This window comes from Diceros bicornis, chromosome 19 (genome assembly GCF_020826845.1).
Source record: "Diceros bicornis minor isolate mBicDic1 chromosome 19, mDicBic1.mat.cur, whole genome shotgun sequence".
In the NCBI taxonomy this organism is placed as follows: Eukaryota; Metazoa; Chordata; class Mammalia; order Perissodactyla; family Rhinocerotidae; genus Diceros; species Diceros bicornis.
The window spans coordinates 16,697,629-16,711,512 of record NC_080758.1 but is presented as its reverse complement, the minus strand read 5'-3'; the positions used below and the strand labels follow the sequence as shown (position 1 = coordinate 16,711,512).

General features: G+C 49.1%; 1 protein-coding gene across 5 annotated transcripts in view; it reads left to right on the top strand.

Moving 5' to 3' along the window:
• The window catches only part of HNF4A (hepatocyte nuclear factor 4 alpha), a 62,739-nt gene extending 50,397 nt beyond the window's left edge, over positions 1-12,342 (top strand). For 2 of the 5 annotated variants that reach the window (XM_058562659.1, XM_058562654.1), the window contains exons 6-10: positions 371-458; positions 1,322-1,477; positions 4,255-4,521; positions 7,863-8,015; positions 9,095-12,342. In XM_058562659.1, coding sequence (XP_058418642.1) covers positions 371-458; positions 1,322-1,477; positions 4,255-4,521; positions 7,863-8,015; positions 9,095-9,237 — 807 coding nt within the window. In that variant the 3' untranslated portion in view covers positions 9,238-12,342. The remainder of the gene's footprint in view (positions 1-370; positions 459-1,321; positions 1,478-4,254; positions 4,522-7,862; positions 8,016-9,094) is intronic. The other 3 variants (XM_058562658.1, XM_058562655.1, XM_058562657.1) reach the window with 3 other exon arrangements.
• The last annotated feature ends 1,542 nt before the right edge of the window (positions 12,343-13,884 follow it).

Sequence of the window (13,884 nt, the reverse complement as noted above, 5' to 3'; positions counted from 1 at the left end):
CTCTGCTGAAAAAACACACCCGAATATTGTTACAGTTTCGCCAGGCACACAAACGAGGCCCCGAGGGGAGCGGCAACTTGCCCAAGGACACAGCAATTCAAGGACAGTCAGTGTTTGGTTTCCAGCTCTGAGCACATGTTCTTGCCCCTTCCAGGTTCCTGCCGAATCTTTTCCAGGTCCCTGGTTTTATCAGTTATGGGAGGAAGGCAGCAGTTCTCTGACGCCCATTTTATAATTCGGGCAGGTAAAGGCAAGGGAAGCATTAAGCTGACTTGCCCGGGGTCATTGAGTTGGCTAGAGCAGCCTTACCAGGGCTGCAGACACCCTCGCAGGGATGCAGACCCCAGACGCCATCCCCTCTCTCTTCCAGGTGGCCCTGCTCCGAGCCCACGCCGGCGAGCACCTGCTGCTCGGAGCCACCAAGCGGTCCATGGTGTTCAAGGACGTTCTGCTTCTAGGTGAGGAGGCTGCCTGCCCAGCCAGGGCTCTGTGGAGGGTGTGCCTGGTGTGGAACGCACCGAGGCACAGGTTTCCATGGTGGCATGCAGGGATGGGGGAGACGGAGCAAGAATGGCCCTGTCCTCAGTGTTCTCAACTGGGTCCTCCACTCAGATGCAGGGAAATATCGACACGTGGAAGTTAGAGAACAGTCAGGGTTATCCCCGGGATTGTCTGTGCCTTCCGTGCTTCCTAGGGTAGGAGCTAGAGGCGGCCAGGAGGGGCAAACACCCCCAGCCTGTGTCACCTATACCTTTACCCGTGTTTGTTTATTATGTAAATGCTTATATAGATCACACTATGGGCCAGATGCTAGTCTGAGTACTTTGCAAACATGAACTCCTTTAACACAACAACCCCATGAGGTAAGCTCTATTGTTTATCTCCATTTTACAGATGAAAAAACTGAGGCACAGAAAGCAATTTATCCAAATATATCTGGCTAGTTAGTGGTGGAGCCAGAATTCAACCCAAGCAGTCTAGTTCCAGAATCTGGGCCCTCAACCTTGCTGTTGTGGCTTCCCAAGTGGCCCTTGAGGGTCATGAGTCTTGTGGGTCTTGTTGGAGAATGGAGCTTGGGTGACATGAAAGGGTCCTAGAACGCCAGGCTCCAGGCCCTGTCCAATGACTGTGAGCAACTCATTCCTTTAATCTGGGCCTCAGCTTCCTCATCTGTAAAACGGGCATGACAAGCCCCATGGGGCCCTCCTCCCATGAGCACCAGCTGCATTGCAACTGCAAAGGGCAGGGCCTGTCCAAAGCGAAGGGAGAGGGGTACACCCTGGGTGGCTTCCCCATCCCCTTTCCTTCCCAACCCGTCCAGGCAATGACTACATCGTGCCTCGGCATTGCCCGGAATTGGCAGAGATGAGCCGGGTGTCCATGCGCATCCTCGACGAGCTGGTGCTACCCTTCCAGGAGCTGCAGATAGATGACAATGAGTACGCCTGCCTCAAAGCCATCATCTTCTTTGACCCAGGTACAGTGCAAGCCTCCCACCCACCCCTGATGCTCCAGACCCCCCATCGAACTTCTCCTCCTGGGTGATGTACCCTGAGTTCACAACCTCATCTCTTTAGTACAACCTGGAGAGGTCATTTTGTTTTTTTTTTTTTGTGAGGAAGATCAGCCCTGAGCTAACATCCATGCTAATCCTCCTCATTTTTTGCTGAGGAAGACCGGCTCTGAGCTAACATCTATTGCTAATCCTCCTCCTTTTTTTTCCCCAAAGCCCCAGTAGATAGTTGTATGTCATAGTTGCACATCCTTCTAGTTGCTGTATGTGGGACGAGGCCTCAGCATGGCCGGAGAAGCGGTGCGTCGGTGCGCGCCCGGGATCTGAACCCCGGGCCGCCAGTAGCGGAGCACGCGCACTCAACCGCTAAGCCATGGGGCCGGCCCCGGAGAGGTCATTTTTATTAGCTCCATTTAACAGATAAGGAAAATCAAGGTTCAAGGGGAGGATGTAACTTAACAGAGCACACTGACTGCAGAGGCTTGGCGTTTTTCTTTCCTTCCTTTTCCTTCTTTCCCTTCCTCCCTCCTTCCTTCTCTCTCCTTACCTCCTATCTTCCGTCTTTTCTTTCCTTTCATCTTTTCTTCTTGTTCTCAAAAAATTTTATTAAAATAATATCTGCACATACTTAAAATGCAAATAGTCTTCCCCACCCCACCTCTCCTGCTGAAGCCTACTCCCCAGGGCACAATTTCTGGTTCTTTTAACTGTTTCTTCTGATAGTTTCCTCTACAGCTCTAAATAAAATGCTAAGCCTGCTCTTTCTTGATTTATCCACCTTAGATAATATTTTCCTCCTACGCTAGTTGAGGACTTCACCCTTCCCTGTCACCCTCCCCATCCTTTCTCCCCCATCCTCTTAATATATTCTTATTGCTATTTTAGTGTCTCTGTGGATTGCCTTTATAACATTAGTTATGTGCCATGCCTTTATTTCTTGTCCTGTCAGCTGTAGACAGTATCTCCTAACCCTTCATTAGAAGGATAAAGACACTGCATCCCCAGCTTTTCCTTCAGCTCTCAACTCCCCTCTCCCCATTCCATCTACTGACTCCATGTTACACAGTGTCTTTGTAGTTATGTCTTTGCGCAAAGCCTGATTGCATTTCACGATGTCAAGATGCCTGGGTTCCAAAGGCTTGCTTGCTCCCTTTCCCCCTTATGTGTTAGGGAGGACCTACTGTGTGCCAGGCACTGTCCTTAGTGCTAGGCTCCACCTGCATAGAGATCACCTCTAGTAATAATAGTAATGAAGAGGAAGATGACCGCTGTTTACGGAGCTGAGCGCTCCACTAAGGCACCATTTTAAACACTTTATGTGGATTATCTCACTTATTACTTGAAATGTGGTACCTGTCAGGTAGGAATTGTTATTATCCCCATTTAGCAGATAAGAAAACCGAGGCACAGGGAGATTGATTAACTGGCCCAAGGTCACAGAACCAGGAAACGGCAGAGCTTGGATTTGAACTTCAGACAATCCAGTTCTCGGGCCCACGTCCTTACCCACCACACTCATGTCTTGAAGGGTAAGATTTCCAGTTCTGGATTCCTTGAGAGCCTGGCCTGGGCTGTATCCCCTGCAGTGCTCGGCACGGGGCTGGACAGATAGTAGCTGCTTGGTAAAATGGGTGGGATTACTGATGCTGAGTCAGGGTCAGCAACCTGGCTTGGAGAGGCAGGCGACCTGGTACAGCACGTGGCGTGTCGGCGGTGCTCAATAAATGTTTGTTGACTAAATGAAAAAATGCACAAACGTGGCTCAGTAGAGAGAGCCCTGGAATGGAAGTGTGGGTGAAATTCTCTTTCTGCCACTTACTCTATCCGTAAAAGAGGAAATATATGCATTACCTCCGTAAAGGTTGAGATTAACTCTTGGATGAACACTTGAGTTCCCTTCTAGGTTAAGGATCTAGAATTTATCCACTGACTTTTCTTTCATTCATTCATCCTTCCACCTATCTACCCATCCCTTCATCTAGTTATCTATTCAACAAATATCAACTATGCATCGTGCTAGTTGGTGGCCTTAAAACGACAAGCAGGACGTATACCTGCCCGCACAGAGCTCACAGTCTAGTAGAAGAGACAGTTACCTCCTGTGTGGTCACTAGTGATGAAAGAGCCAGAAATTTGGGGATATGATGGCCACTCATAATACAGACTTGGGAGGGTGCAAGGGAGAAGGCTTCCTGGAGGGGGTGAAGCCTAAGCCAAGACCCTAAGATAACCCAGGCAGGGGAGCAGGGAAGTGCAGAGACTCTATTCTAAGGCAGCAGAAGCAGCCTGTGCTGAGGTCTGGAGCGTGGGACCACAGCTGTGAGTCGGGAGCCCCAAGTCCCCATCATGGATCTGCCAACAACTGGATGTATGACAGGGCCGAGTCCTTTCCCTACTCTGTGCCTCAGTTTCCCCATGTGTAATGAGGAGGTTGCTAGATATCCTCTGGGGTATGTTCCTGAAGTCCTGCCCTCTGTCACCCACTCCACTCTCCCAGTTCTGCATCTTAGGAACTGTGACAGAAACACTTTTCTGCCTGAGTCCAGGAAGCTACAATTTTCACAAGTGTACCCCAGTACTTGAGGACCCTGAATCCTCGTCCCAGCACTGCTAAGAACTCCCTTTGTGAACTTGAGCCAGTAGGCCCCCCTGTCAGGGCCCCATGAGTCGGAGCAGATCTGGGTCCTGCCTCCCCAGATGCTCCAGCTGGGCCCTCCCTTGCCCGCCCCGTCCCGTTGCAGATGCCAAGGGGCTGAGCGACCCGGGCAAGATCAAGCGGCTGCGTTCCCAGGTGCAGGTGAGCCTGGAGGACTACATCAACGACCGCCAGTACGACTCACGTGGCCGCTTCGGCGAGCTCCTGCTGCTGCTGCCCACCCTACAGAGCATCACCTGGCAGATGATCGAGCAGATCCAGTTCATCAAGCTCTTCGGCATGGCCAAGATCGACAACCTGCTGCAGGAGATGCTGCTGGGAGGTCCGTGCCGGGCCCAGGAGGGACTGCGAGGTGGGCGGGGGCTGGGGGCGCCCCTCTTCAAGAGGCAAGCCTCACGCAGACCTAGGCTCACCTCTCAGCTCCATCACTTCCTCACTCTGTGGCTTTGGGCAAATCCCTTAATCTACCTGAGGCTCAGTTTCTTCATCAGGAAAATGGGGACAATGGTCCATTGATGCAAGAGCCTCACACGGGCCAGTCACTGTTATAAGTGCTGGAGATTCAGCAGACAACAAGATCTCTGCCCTCCTGGAGGTTGTGTGTGAGTGTGTGTGCACGTGCATGTGTGTATTAGGGCTCATGGGAACAGACAGTAATCAAGTATATAATAAAGAGGGTAACTACAGATTTTGAAATAACCAGGTAATAGATAGAGTGTATAGGTTGGCCAAGGAAGACTTCTCTGAAGTGGTGACCTTTGTGCTCAGATCTGATGGTTGAAAGCAAATAGAACATTTAAAAGCCAAGAGAAATACATTCCAGGCAGAAGTTACTAATGCAAAAGCCCTGGGGCAGGAGAGGTTTGTGTGTTTGAGAAAGAAGGATAAGGTTGTGAGATGGGGGAGTTGTATGAGTTGAGGGTGGGGATTGAGCAGAAACCAAATCGTAAACATTCGGTCTTGGAGGCCATGGTCAGAAATTTGGATTTTCTTCTCATTGCAACTATGGTGAGAAGAGTGAAAATCAGATTAATGTTTTAAACAAACTACTCTGATTGTTGGTCAGAAAGTGAATTTCAGGGGGGCAAAGTGGAGGCAGGAGACCCCTGAGAATGTTATTGTCTCCAAACAGGGAAAGGGTGACGGAGGCTTGGACCACGGCATGACTGGAAATTTAGCAGCATAGAAAAACTTGATCACCTATTTGAAGGAGGAACCTCCAGGGTTTGCTGATTGACCAGTTGTGGGGAATGAGGGGGAGGGGATGAGTCAAGGATGAAACCTACATTTTTGCTTTGAGTAACAGAAATGAGGATGGAGTACAGTCATGCACCACATAACAACATTTCAGTCAACGACAGACCACATATACAACAATGGTCTCATAAGATCAATACTATATAGCCTAGGTGTGTAGTAGGCTATACCATCCGGGTTTGTGTAAGTACACTCTATGACGTTTGCACAATGGCGGAATCACCTAACATCACATTTCTCAGAATATATCCTTGCCGTTAAGCAACACATGACTGTAATTTACTGAGATGGGAAAAACTGAGAAAAAACAGTTTGAGGCTGGGTATGGTGATGTTGGTGAGGGATGAACCAAGAGATCCATTTTAGACTTCAGTTAAGCTTGAGATGACTATTAGATATCCGAGTTGAGTTACCAAGGAGGCAGCTGGATGTTTGAGTCCCTTGCTGAACCACAAGCCCAAAGCTCTGGATGAAAGGCAGCTCTGTGTGTTCTGGTGATTAGGTACCATGGAAGGAGATGAAGGAAGACTAGCCAAGGGGATAGGAGAAAAGCCAAAGAAGTTCCAGAATCCAAGAGAAGAGCGTGTTTTAAGGACAGAGCATTTAATGGTGTTAAATTCTAAAGGAGGAGGAGGGAGGTGTTCATTGGATTGGCAACATGGAGGCTCTTGGCAATTGTGTTGAGGGCAGCGTCAGAGGACCTGGGAAAAGAAACCATATTGGGGAGGGGGTGTGTCACACAGTAAGTGAGTGAAAAAGTGAAGGAGTGGAGGTGATGAGAGTAGACAACCCTTTGAAAATGTTTGACTACAAAAGGGAGCCATGAGGGAGTTGAGGATAATTTCAAGGGAGTGATTATAATGATGGACAATGGAATCTTGGCTGGACTAAAAGAGAAATAAATATGGGGTGGGGCTTAGTGAATTGGCAGGCTTGGTAGGGTTGAAGAATTTTTGCAGTGATGGTGCTAGATGAAGTGACCTGGAAGGATAGGAGGCAGGATCTAAATGAGGAAGCTTGGACTCAAGATTTTGGAGGTGATGCAGTTACTGGTGATGATATGGCCAAGGGCAAGGTTTCTCAAGCTCAGCACTCTTGATATTTGGGAATGGATAATTCTTTGTTGTGGGGCTGCTGTGCGCATTGTTTAGCCACATCCCTAGCCTCTACCCATGAGATGCCAGTAGCACGCTTCCAGTGGTGACAACCAAAAATGTCTTCAGATATTGTCAAAAGTCCCCTGAAGGGCCCAAATCACCCCTAGTTGAGAACCACTGCCATATGGTAGCTCATTTCATTCTCACTTTGACTCTGTGAATATGGGGTTATTATGAAGCAGGTGTCATTAAGATCAGGATCAGGAAGGAGCTTGTGCTCGGTTGCCAGATAAACTTGAGTAAAAAAATTAGTCTCTCTGGACCCTGTAATTTCATCTGTAGACTGGGATAATAATGATACCCACCCTATAGGATTGTTGTGAGGATTAAATTATGTCAAACATGAAAAGTGCTATAAACCAGTACTTGACACACAATAGGTGCTCAATAATCGATAGCTATTATTGAAACAGGTGTACCTTAGAGGCCTCTTGCAAGCCCTAAAATTCCATCATTGTCATATTAGTGACCATATCCTATCACAAAGCCATGCCCAAATGGTATTATCACCCTCTGACATGTTTTTTGAAGCAGTTACTGTGTTCCTAGGCCCTCTTTGCTAGCCCCTCAAAGAGAGAAGAAAAATATACCTGTAATTGTTAGGCTCACCGACAGAAGTGGTTGTTTCTGAAAGATGGGTTACAGATAACTTACTATGGGAATTCCAAGGAAGGAGAAGTTTACTTCTTACTGGAATGGGGAGAATCAGGAGAGGCTTCCCAAAGGAGAAAACATGGCTAAGCTGGAATTTGGACTTGTGGACATGGGGAGGGTGGAGAAGGCATCGCTAGTGGAAGCAGCATGTGAGCAAAAGTATAGAGACAGGAAAGTACAGGGTACACATAGATGATATAAGTAGGTCAGTTTGGCTGAAGCTGCCATGTAGGAGATGAGACTGAAAGGTGAGTTGGACCAAATGGTTGAAGGACTTGTGTGCCAAGGAGCTTTGAGAGCCATTGATGAAATCCATTATATTAACATGCAGTCAGTACACTACTGATTATAATATTTAAATAATCTCAGAGCTTCCTTACACGCATCTTGTTTCTTTCAAATCACTTTTGTTCTCTTAGTTTGTTGAGTCCTCTCAATACCCTCATAAAGCCTATGGCTAGGAATGGTAAGCCCAGTTTATTAACCCAGGAATCCGTACCCAATGGGCGCTGTCAATATTGCATGGGCAGTTTGATTGGCCGCACCTAAGGAAGATGGTTCCTCGAGACCCTGTGGTCCTTATCCCAGACTCTCTGTCCTGACTGAGTTCCCTCTCTACCTGCAGGGTCCTCCAGTGATGCACCTCATGCCCATCACCCCCTTCACCCTCACCTGATGCAGGAACACATGGGCACCAACGTCATTGTTGCCAACACAATGCCCGCTCACCTCAGCAACGGACAGATGTGTGAGTGGCCCCGGCCCAGGGGGCAGGCAGGTGGGCAACTTGGGATCTACCCAGGAAGGGGTGAGGTTGGGACCTAAGAGGGAAGTGAGGAGAACGTTGGGTCTGGAAGATGGGAACTGGGATACAACAGTTTTCTGTGCTCCAGGGTAGGGAATAAGGGGTGAGACTGTCCATTTATTAAGGCTGTTTAGTCAGTGAGTGATTAACAGCCTCTCCTGAATGAAGCTGTCCTCGAGATGAGGCAATCCACTGGATGAGGTTGCCCATTGGGTGAGGATGTCCACTGGGGTAAGAATTCCATTAGGTGATGTTGTCCATTAGGTAAAATTGTTCATTGAAGTAAGATGCCCATTGGGTAAGGCTACCCATTAGCCAATTGAATGAGACTGTTCATTGGGGTGGGGAAGTCCATGGGGCTAGACTGTCCTCTGAGGTGAAATCTCACAAGAATGAGTTTGTCATTGGGCAAAGTTCTTCAAAGGGTAAGATTATCATTGGGCTGAGGTGGCCCACTAAAATAAGATCGCATTTCATTGAGATCATTCTTTGGGAAAGTTGGCCATTGAATAAAGTTGGCTAAGTGGGTCATGTTCAAAATTACTTTCCAAACCTGTGATGGAAATGGGGCCAATGAGTTTCCATTACTCATCTACCTAAATGTGAAAGAAATGGTATTTTTTGAGCCAGTTAGCCAGACTCTTGGGTCTCATCAATTGCTTCTCTTTCTCTGCAAGAAAGGGTATTCCTGTCACATGTCCCATTGTCACTGGGGAGAGTCAGACTTGGACTCTGGTTTGGGAGAAGCAGCTCAAGTCTCCACATCAAATGGCGGAGGAGATGGGGGTTGGTAGGACCTGGGCAAAAGGCTCTGACCACAGAACTTGGCCCAGCCACAACCTTCCAGACCTCATGGAACTTAGGCTTCATGATCAGGGACTCAGACGGTTTGAGCCGTAAGAGACCTTAGAGATTATCTAGTTTAATTCTCTCATTTTATAGTAGACGAAACTAAGTCTCAGAGAGGGGGAAGAACATTCCCAGGGCTCTTTGTTTACTCCCCAAAGAGCTGGAATTCTGAGCAGCCCCTGTCTGTCTCTCTGTCCCTCCAGCCACCCCTGAGACGCCACAGCCTTCACCGCCAGGTGGCTCGGGGTCTGAGCCCTACAAGCTCCTGCCAGGAGCCATCGCCACAATTGTCAAGCCCCCGTCCGCCATTCCCCAGCCGACCATCACCAAGCAGGAAGTCATCTAGCAAGCCGCTGGGGGTCGGGGGCTCTGCTGGCCCCCCAGCCCCCTCAGAGAGCCCCGGTGGTCACTTGGTCACAATGAAGGAAGCTGTGACAACAGGGCAGTCCCAGAGCAGTAATGGAAAGGGCAAAGAGCCCAAGAACTTGGGCTGTGGGTCACATCCCATTGCCACCCTTGACCCCCTGCTCTGGGTGACGGGGCTTTGACTTGGGGAGACCTCAGCTGGAAAATCCTCTGCTGCCTTGGACAACTTTCTCTTGCCGAAGCCACTGCCTTCCCCTTCATCCATATCTACCCCCAACTTCGTCACCCCCAAAGGACAGCTGCCTGGAGATGACATGGGACCTTGCTTAAACATAGCTCCCTTATCCTCAGACTGGTCATAGTGTCCAGACACAGAGCTCTTTGAGGCTGGGTCAGATCACGGCACCTTACACCTCCCCGTTCTGCTGCCCCAACCTCCAATTCTCCCCTCCTCCCACAACTGTCACCTTCCTCAGCAGTCCTAATTTCTCCAAAGCTACCCACCAGAGGCTGAGGAAGACATGGAAACAATTTCCCCAGTCATTCCGGGACCATTGTTAAAGCACTGATTGGGGCTAGGTACAGTGTAGGATACAGTTCAGAAGGAAAATGCATAGCTCTTCCCTTCTTCAGGTACTGGGGTGGGTCCCACCAAGGGTGGGACCCTTGAGTGATCCCTGGGTTGGAGTGATGATCTCTACAGGCTTTCATCAACGCAAGAACAATCCAAGGTGGACAAGAGGAACTTGGAGAGGGGCTGGCATGGTCAGAGAAAGCATCCGGAAAGGGGCAGACTAGGTACCAGGCCTTTAAGGAAAGGTTGGATTCCAGCTGATGGAGCAGGTGAGACGGGACATTCCAAGGAGGGCAGACAGCCCGGGCCAGGCCTAGAGGTCAGAAGAAGGGCATGGGAGGGAGGCGATGAAAGACAGGCCTCTCTGGAGCAGAGCAGGCACACTGGACAGCATGGGGGTCTTAAATGCCAGACCGAGACATTGAGATTTGGGTTCCTAGACCGCGAGAAGCTGAGGAGGGATATGCAGTGAGCTGAACTTTCAGAAGCTGAAGCCAGCAGCCCTACAGAGGTTGGAAGGTTGGGAGGGAGCAGGGAGATCAGATGGGGGCCAATGATGTACTCCAGGTGAGAGTGAGGAGGCTTAGAGATGGAGACGATGGATGGGTGAATCCTCAGGGCAGAGTGATATCAAGGAGGAATTATCCCCCAGGGCCTGTCTCAACTCTTCCTTATTCCCGGCACTGTCTTAAGGCACTTGACATGCATCATCTCCTTTCATCCTCCCTATTACCCTGAGATCCTTACAGAAGGTGAAATTGAGATCTAAGAGGTTAAGTGATTTTTCTGTTCACACAGCTAGTAAGTGACAGAGTCAGGACTTGATCTCAGGTCTGCCTGGATCAGAACAGGAGCTCTTAACTGTGGTAGCTGAGCATCTTCTCTGAAAGGGCACCTCTGTCCTCACTGTGATCAAGTTGAGGGACTTCTTGCCCCCTTCACCAGCCTCAGAAGCCAAAGCCTCATTCTTCCCAGGCACCCTGCCCACGCCTGGGACTAAGAGGGGCCTGAGACGGCACTGAAGTCCAGTTAGGGTCCAGAATCCTGTTTGCTGAGAAACGAGGAGAATTCATAATTCTTGGACCCCTTTTCTCTCTTCTTTCCCCAAGTCTGAGGGAAGGGGCCTCAGGGGTCTGGTTCTTGGGGGACAAGCCAATGTGGCCTGGCATTCTGGGGATGAGACGGTTTGAGTGGGGGTAGGGGAGAGGTAAGAAGGCCTGGGTTTCAGACCTGCTCTGGGGAGCACCACTCAAAGTACATTCTGGAACCATTAAACCCCAGGATGGAACAACCAGCGCCTCAGCCATGTGGAATCTTGGTGGCTTTGGGGAAATTCTGGAAAATGCCACTTGCCAGTGGGAATTAAAGGGATGTGTCCTGGGACTAGAGCTGTGCTACATAGGATGGTGAACAGTTAGACTGGCTATGTACCCCCACCCAGGGCTGACCCTTCTGAGTGGATGAGGGCAGTACCCCAGTGCCCCCAAATTCCATCATTAGTGATTGTTCCTTTTTTCAAAAGAGGCATGAAGGGTATTGGGGCAGTATGTCCAAGAGAAATCTCTACATCTCCAGTGCTGTCAGGATTGGCTTTCCCTGTCTATCAAGCCAAGTCCTCAATCCAAGGAAAGATTGTCCCCTGCTCAGAGCTCTCAGGCCTTCCTCAGCCACCCTTCATTCCAGTTCCCCAGAAATCCCAGCCGGGGGGCTCAAACTGGTCTGGAGCAAGGTAGGGAACCTGGAATCATTCGGTCATTATGGTCATTCCCACTCTTTGCAACTCCATGCCCCAATGTTACTCAGGCATCTGTCAGGGGAGCAAAGTTGAGATAAGAATTTCCCATGTGGTGGAGTGAGGTAACAGTGGCTTTTAACAATAGCAATCTTCTGGGTCAAGGGGTCAGTCCTCTGCCCAAATCAACCCTTCCCGGAGGAGAAATCCATTCCACTTTAATAATTTTGTTGCGATGCAGAGAACAAAACAAAGAGAAGTTGACTTTTTTGATTCTAAACTGAGGACACCACATTGGAAAATCTTTGTCTTTTTTGTTTTGCTACCTGAGTTGGGGTCCTAAAACACAAAATCTGATGGACTTGAAAAGGGTTGGGAGGGAGAGCATGGGCCCTATAATTCCTCCACTGAGACAATCCCCTCTCTAGGCAGCTCTCAGGAGCTTCCAGAATCTACGTGGCTCTTCTGAGAGTGGACAGAGGAGACAAGAGGGTTGGAAATGGATGCTCCTAGATTTCTTGTGATGACCAAGCCAATTACTTTAGCCAAATTGCTCTGTGATTTGCCCTGATTGGGATGAATTGTGAAATTCACATCAAGCAAATCCGGAAGTGGGCTGCGTCCCGTCAGGCTGTCAGCCTCTTCTGTTGGTATGAATGTCATTAGGTCCTGTGCTGACCCCTGAGCCCCCGTCACTGCCGCCCAATGGGGCAAAGAAGCAAAAAACGTTACTTACTCTTATGTGTTTTAACAAAAATTTATAAAGCAAAATAAATGGCGCCTATGTTTTCTAAGTCCTTGGATGAGTGTCTTTTCTTCCTTTCAAGTGTTAGAAATAAGAATGAGAATAGTCGGATAGTCCTTTACAGTGTGCAAAATGCTTTCATATCTGTTATTGTGTGTTAATCTTCACATCAAGAGGTAAGCAGGTTAGGGGCTGGCCCCGTGGCTTAGCGGTTAGGTGCGTGCGCTCCGCTGCTGGCAGCCTGGGTTCGGATCCCGGGCGCGCACGGACGCATCCCTTGTCCAGCCATGCTGAGGCCGCATCCCACATACAGCAACTAGAAAGATGTGCGGCTATGACATACAACTATCTACTGGGGCTTTGGGGGAAAAAAAATAAAATAAAATAAAAAATATTAAAAAAAAAAAGAGGTAAGCAGGTTAGACATTATTATTACCACCCCCCCACTTTACAGATGGGGAAACTGAGGCTCAGTGGAGGTGATTTTTCCTTGAGAGGCAGAGGTGAGAATCTAACTCTGAGCTCTTGATTACAAGTACTCAGTGTATAAAGTGAAAGTCAATCCTCCTTCTTGAAGAGGGGAGGGATAAGAGAGGGGGGTGACGGAAAAATCCGGCAAGAGGGTCTAAAGGTCTGTCATCTACCATCAGGGTCCAAGAGCCCTGTTCTAGGTCACTTCCAGGGACCTGGGTCAACCTGCCAGCAATAGGGGATAAGAGGCATGGGGAAATTTCATAAAAGCAAGTATTGTTTAAAAACAGAATAAAAGCAAGGGATGTACTTGAGAATTTCCAGCCAGGTCCATAGCCACCTTGGTCTTTTCCCCTGATAAACTAGGTGGGTGGCCTTGTGCCTTGGCCACCACAGACCACAGCCTCACATTCACTCAGGGGTGTGTAGGAGCTGGCTTGTGAGAGCTGATTGTTAGCTTCTCTTCCCAACTCTCTGTTGGCAATGTGACATTGATAGCGGCGGTGGGAGCATTTATACCACAAGAACTGGCAAACGCTACAAATCAAGGCTTTTCCCCTGGAGAGCCAGTTGTTAAACATTCACCAGCACACCATGGCATTCAGTGATCAGTGGATGGGGGCAGGCTGATGGCTGGATGTGGGATGCTTAGGTGTGGTGACACTCAAGGATGGGGGTGGAGCAGGGTGACCTTTTCAGCTTCCCAAAGGGAAGAGACAACAGTTCTGGTCTGGGAATCACAGATCTTGGTGGTCAATGTAACCTTGGTCAGATCACTCCATGTCTCCGAGCCTCATCTGTAAAATGGGAAGGATACCTCCCTCCAGGGGTGTTGTCAGAATTAAATTGAATGAGCTCTTAGTAAGTATAAGAGCTGCCTCGTATATGAGGTGTCCAAAGTGCTCACTACTGGGGGCTTGGTGCGTGTGAACTCTTCAGCCAGTCCCTTTCCAGTGAGTGATTAACCATTAAGTTCTCCAGCCTCTAGAGCACCCATTAGCTGCCTGCCTGATCCCTGAGGCCACTCCCCCTTTCCCCTGTCCCTCCCTTCCACTCGTGAGCACCAGGAAATGTTTTCCATAATGTTGCAACAGAAGCCTTGTCC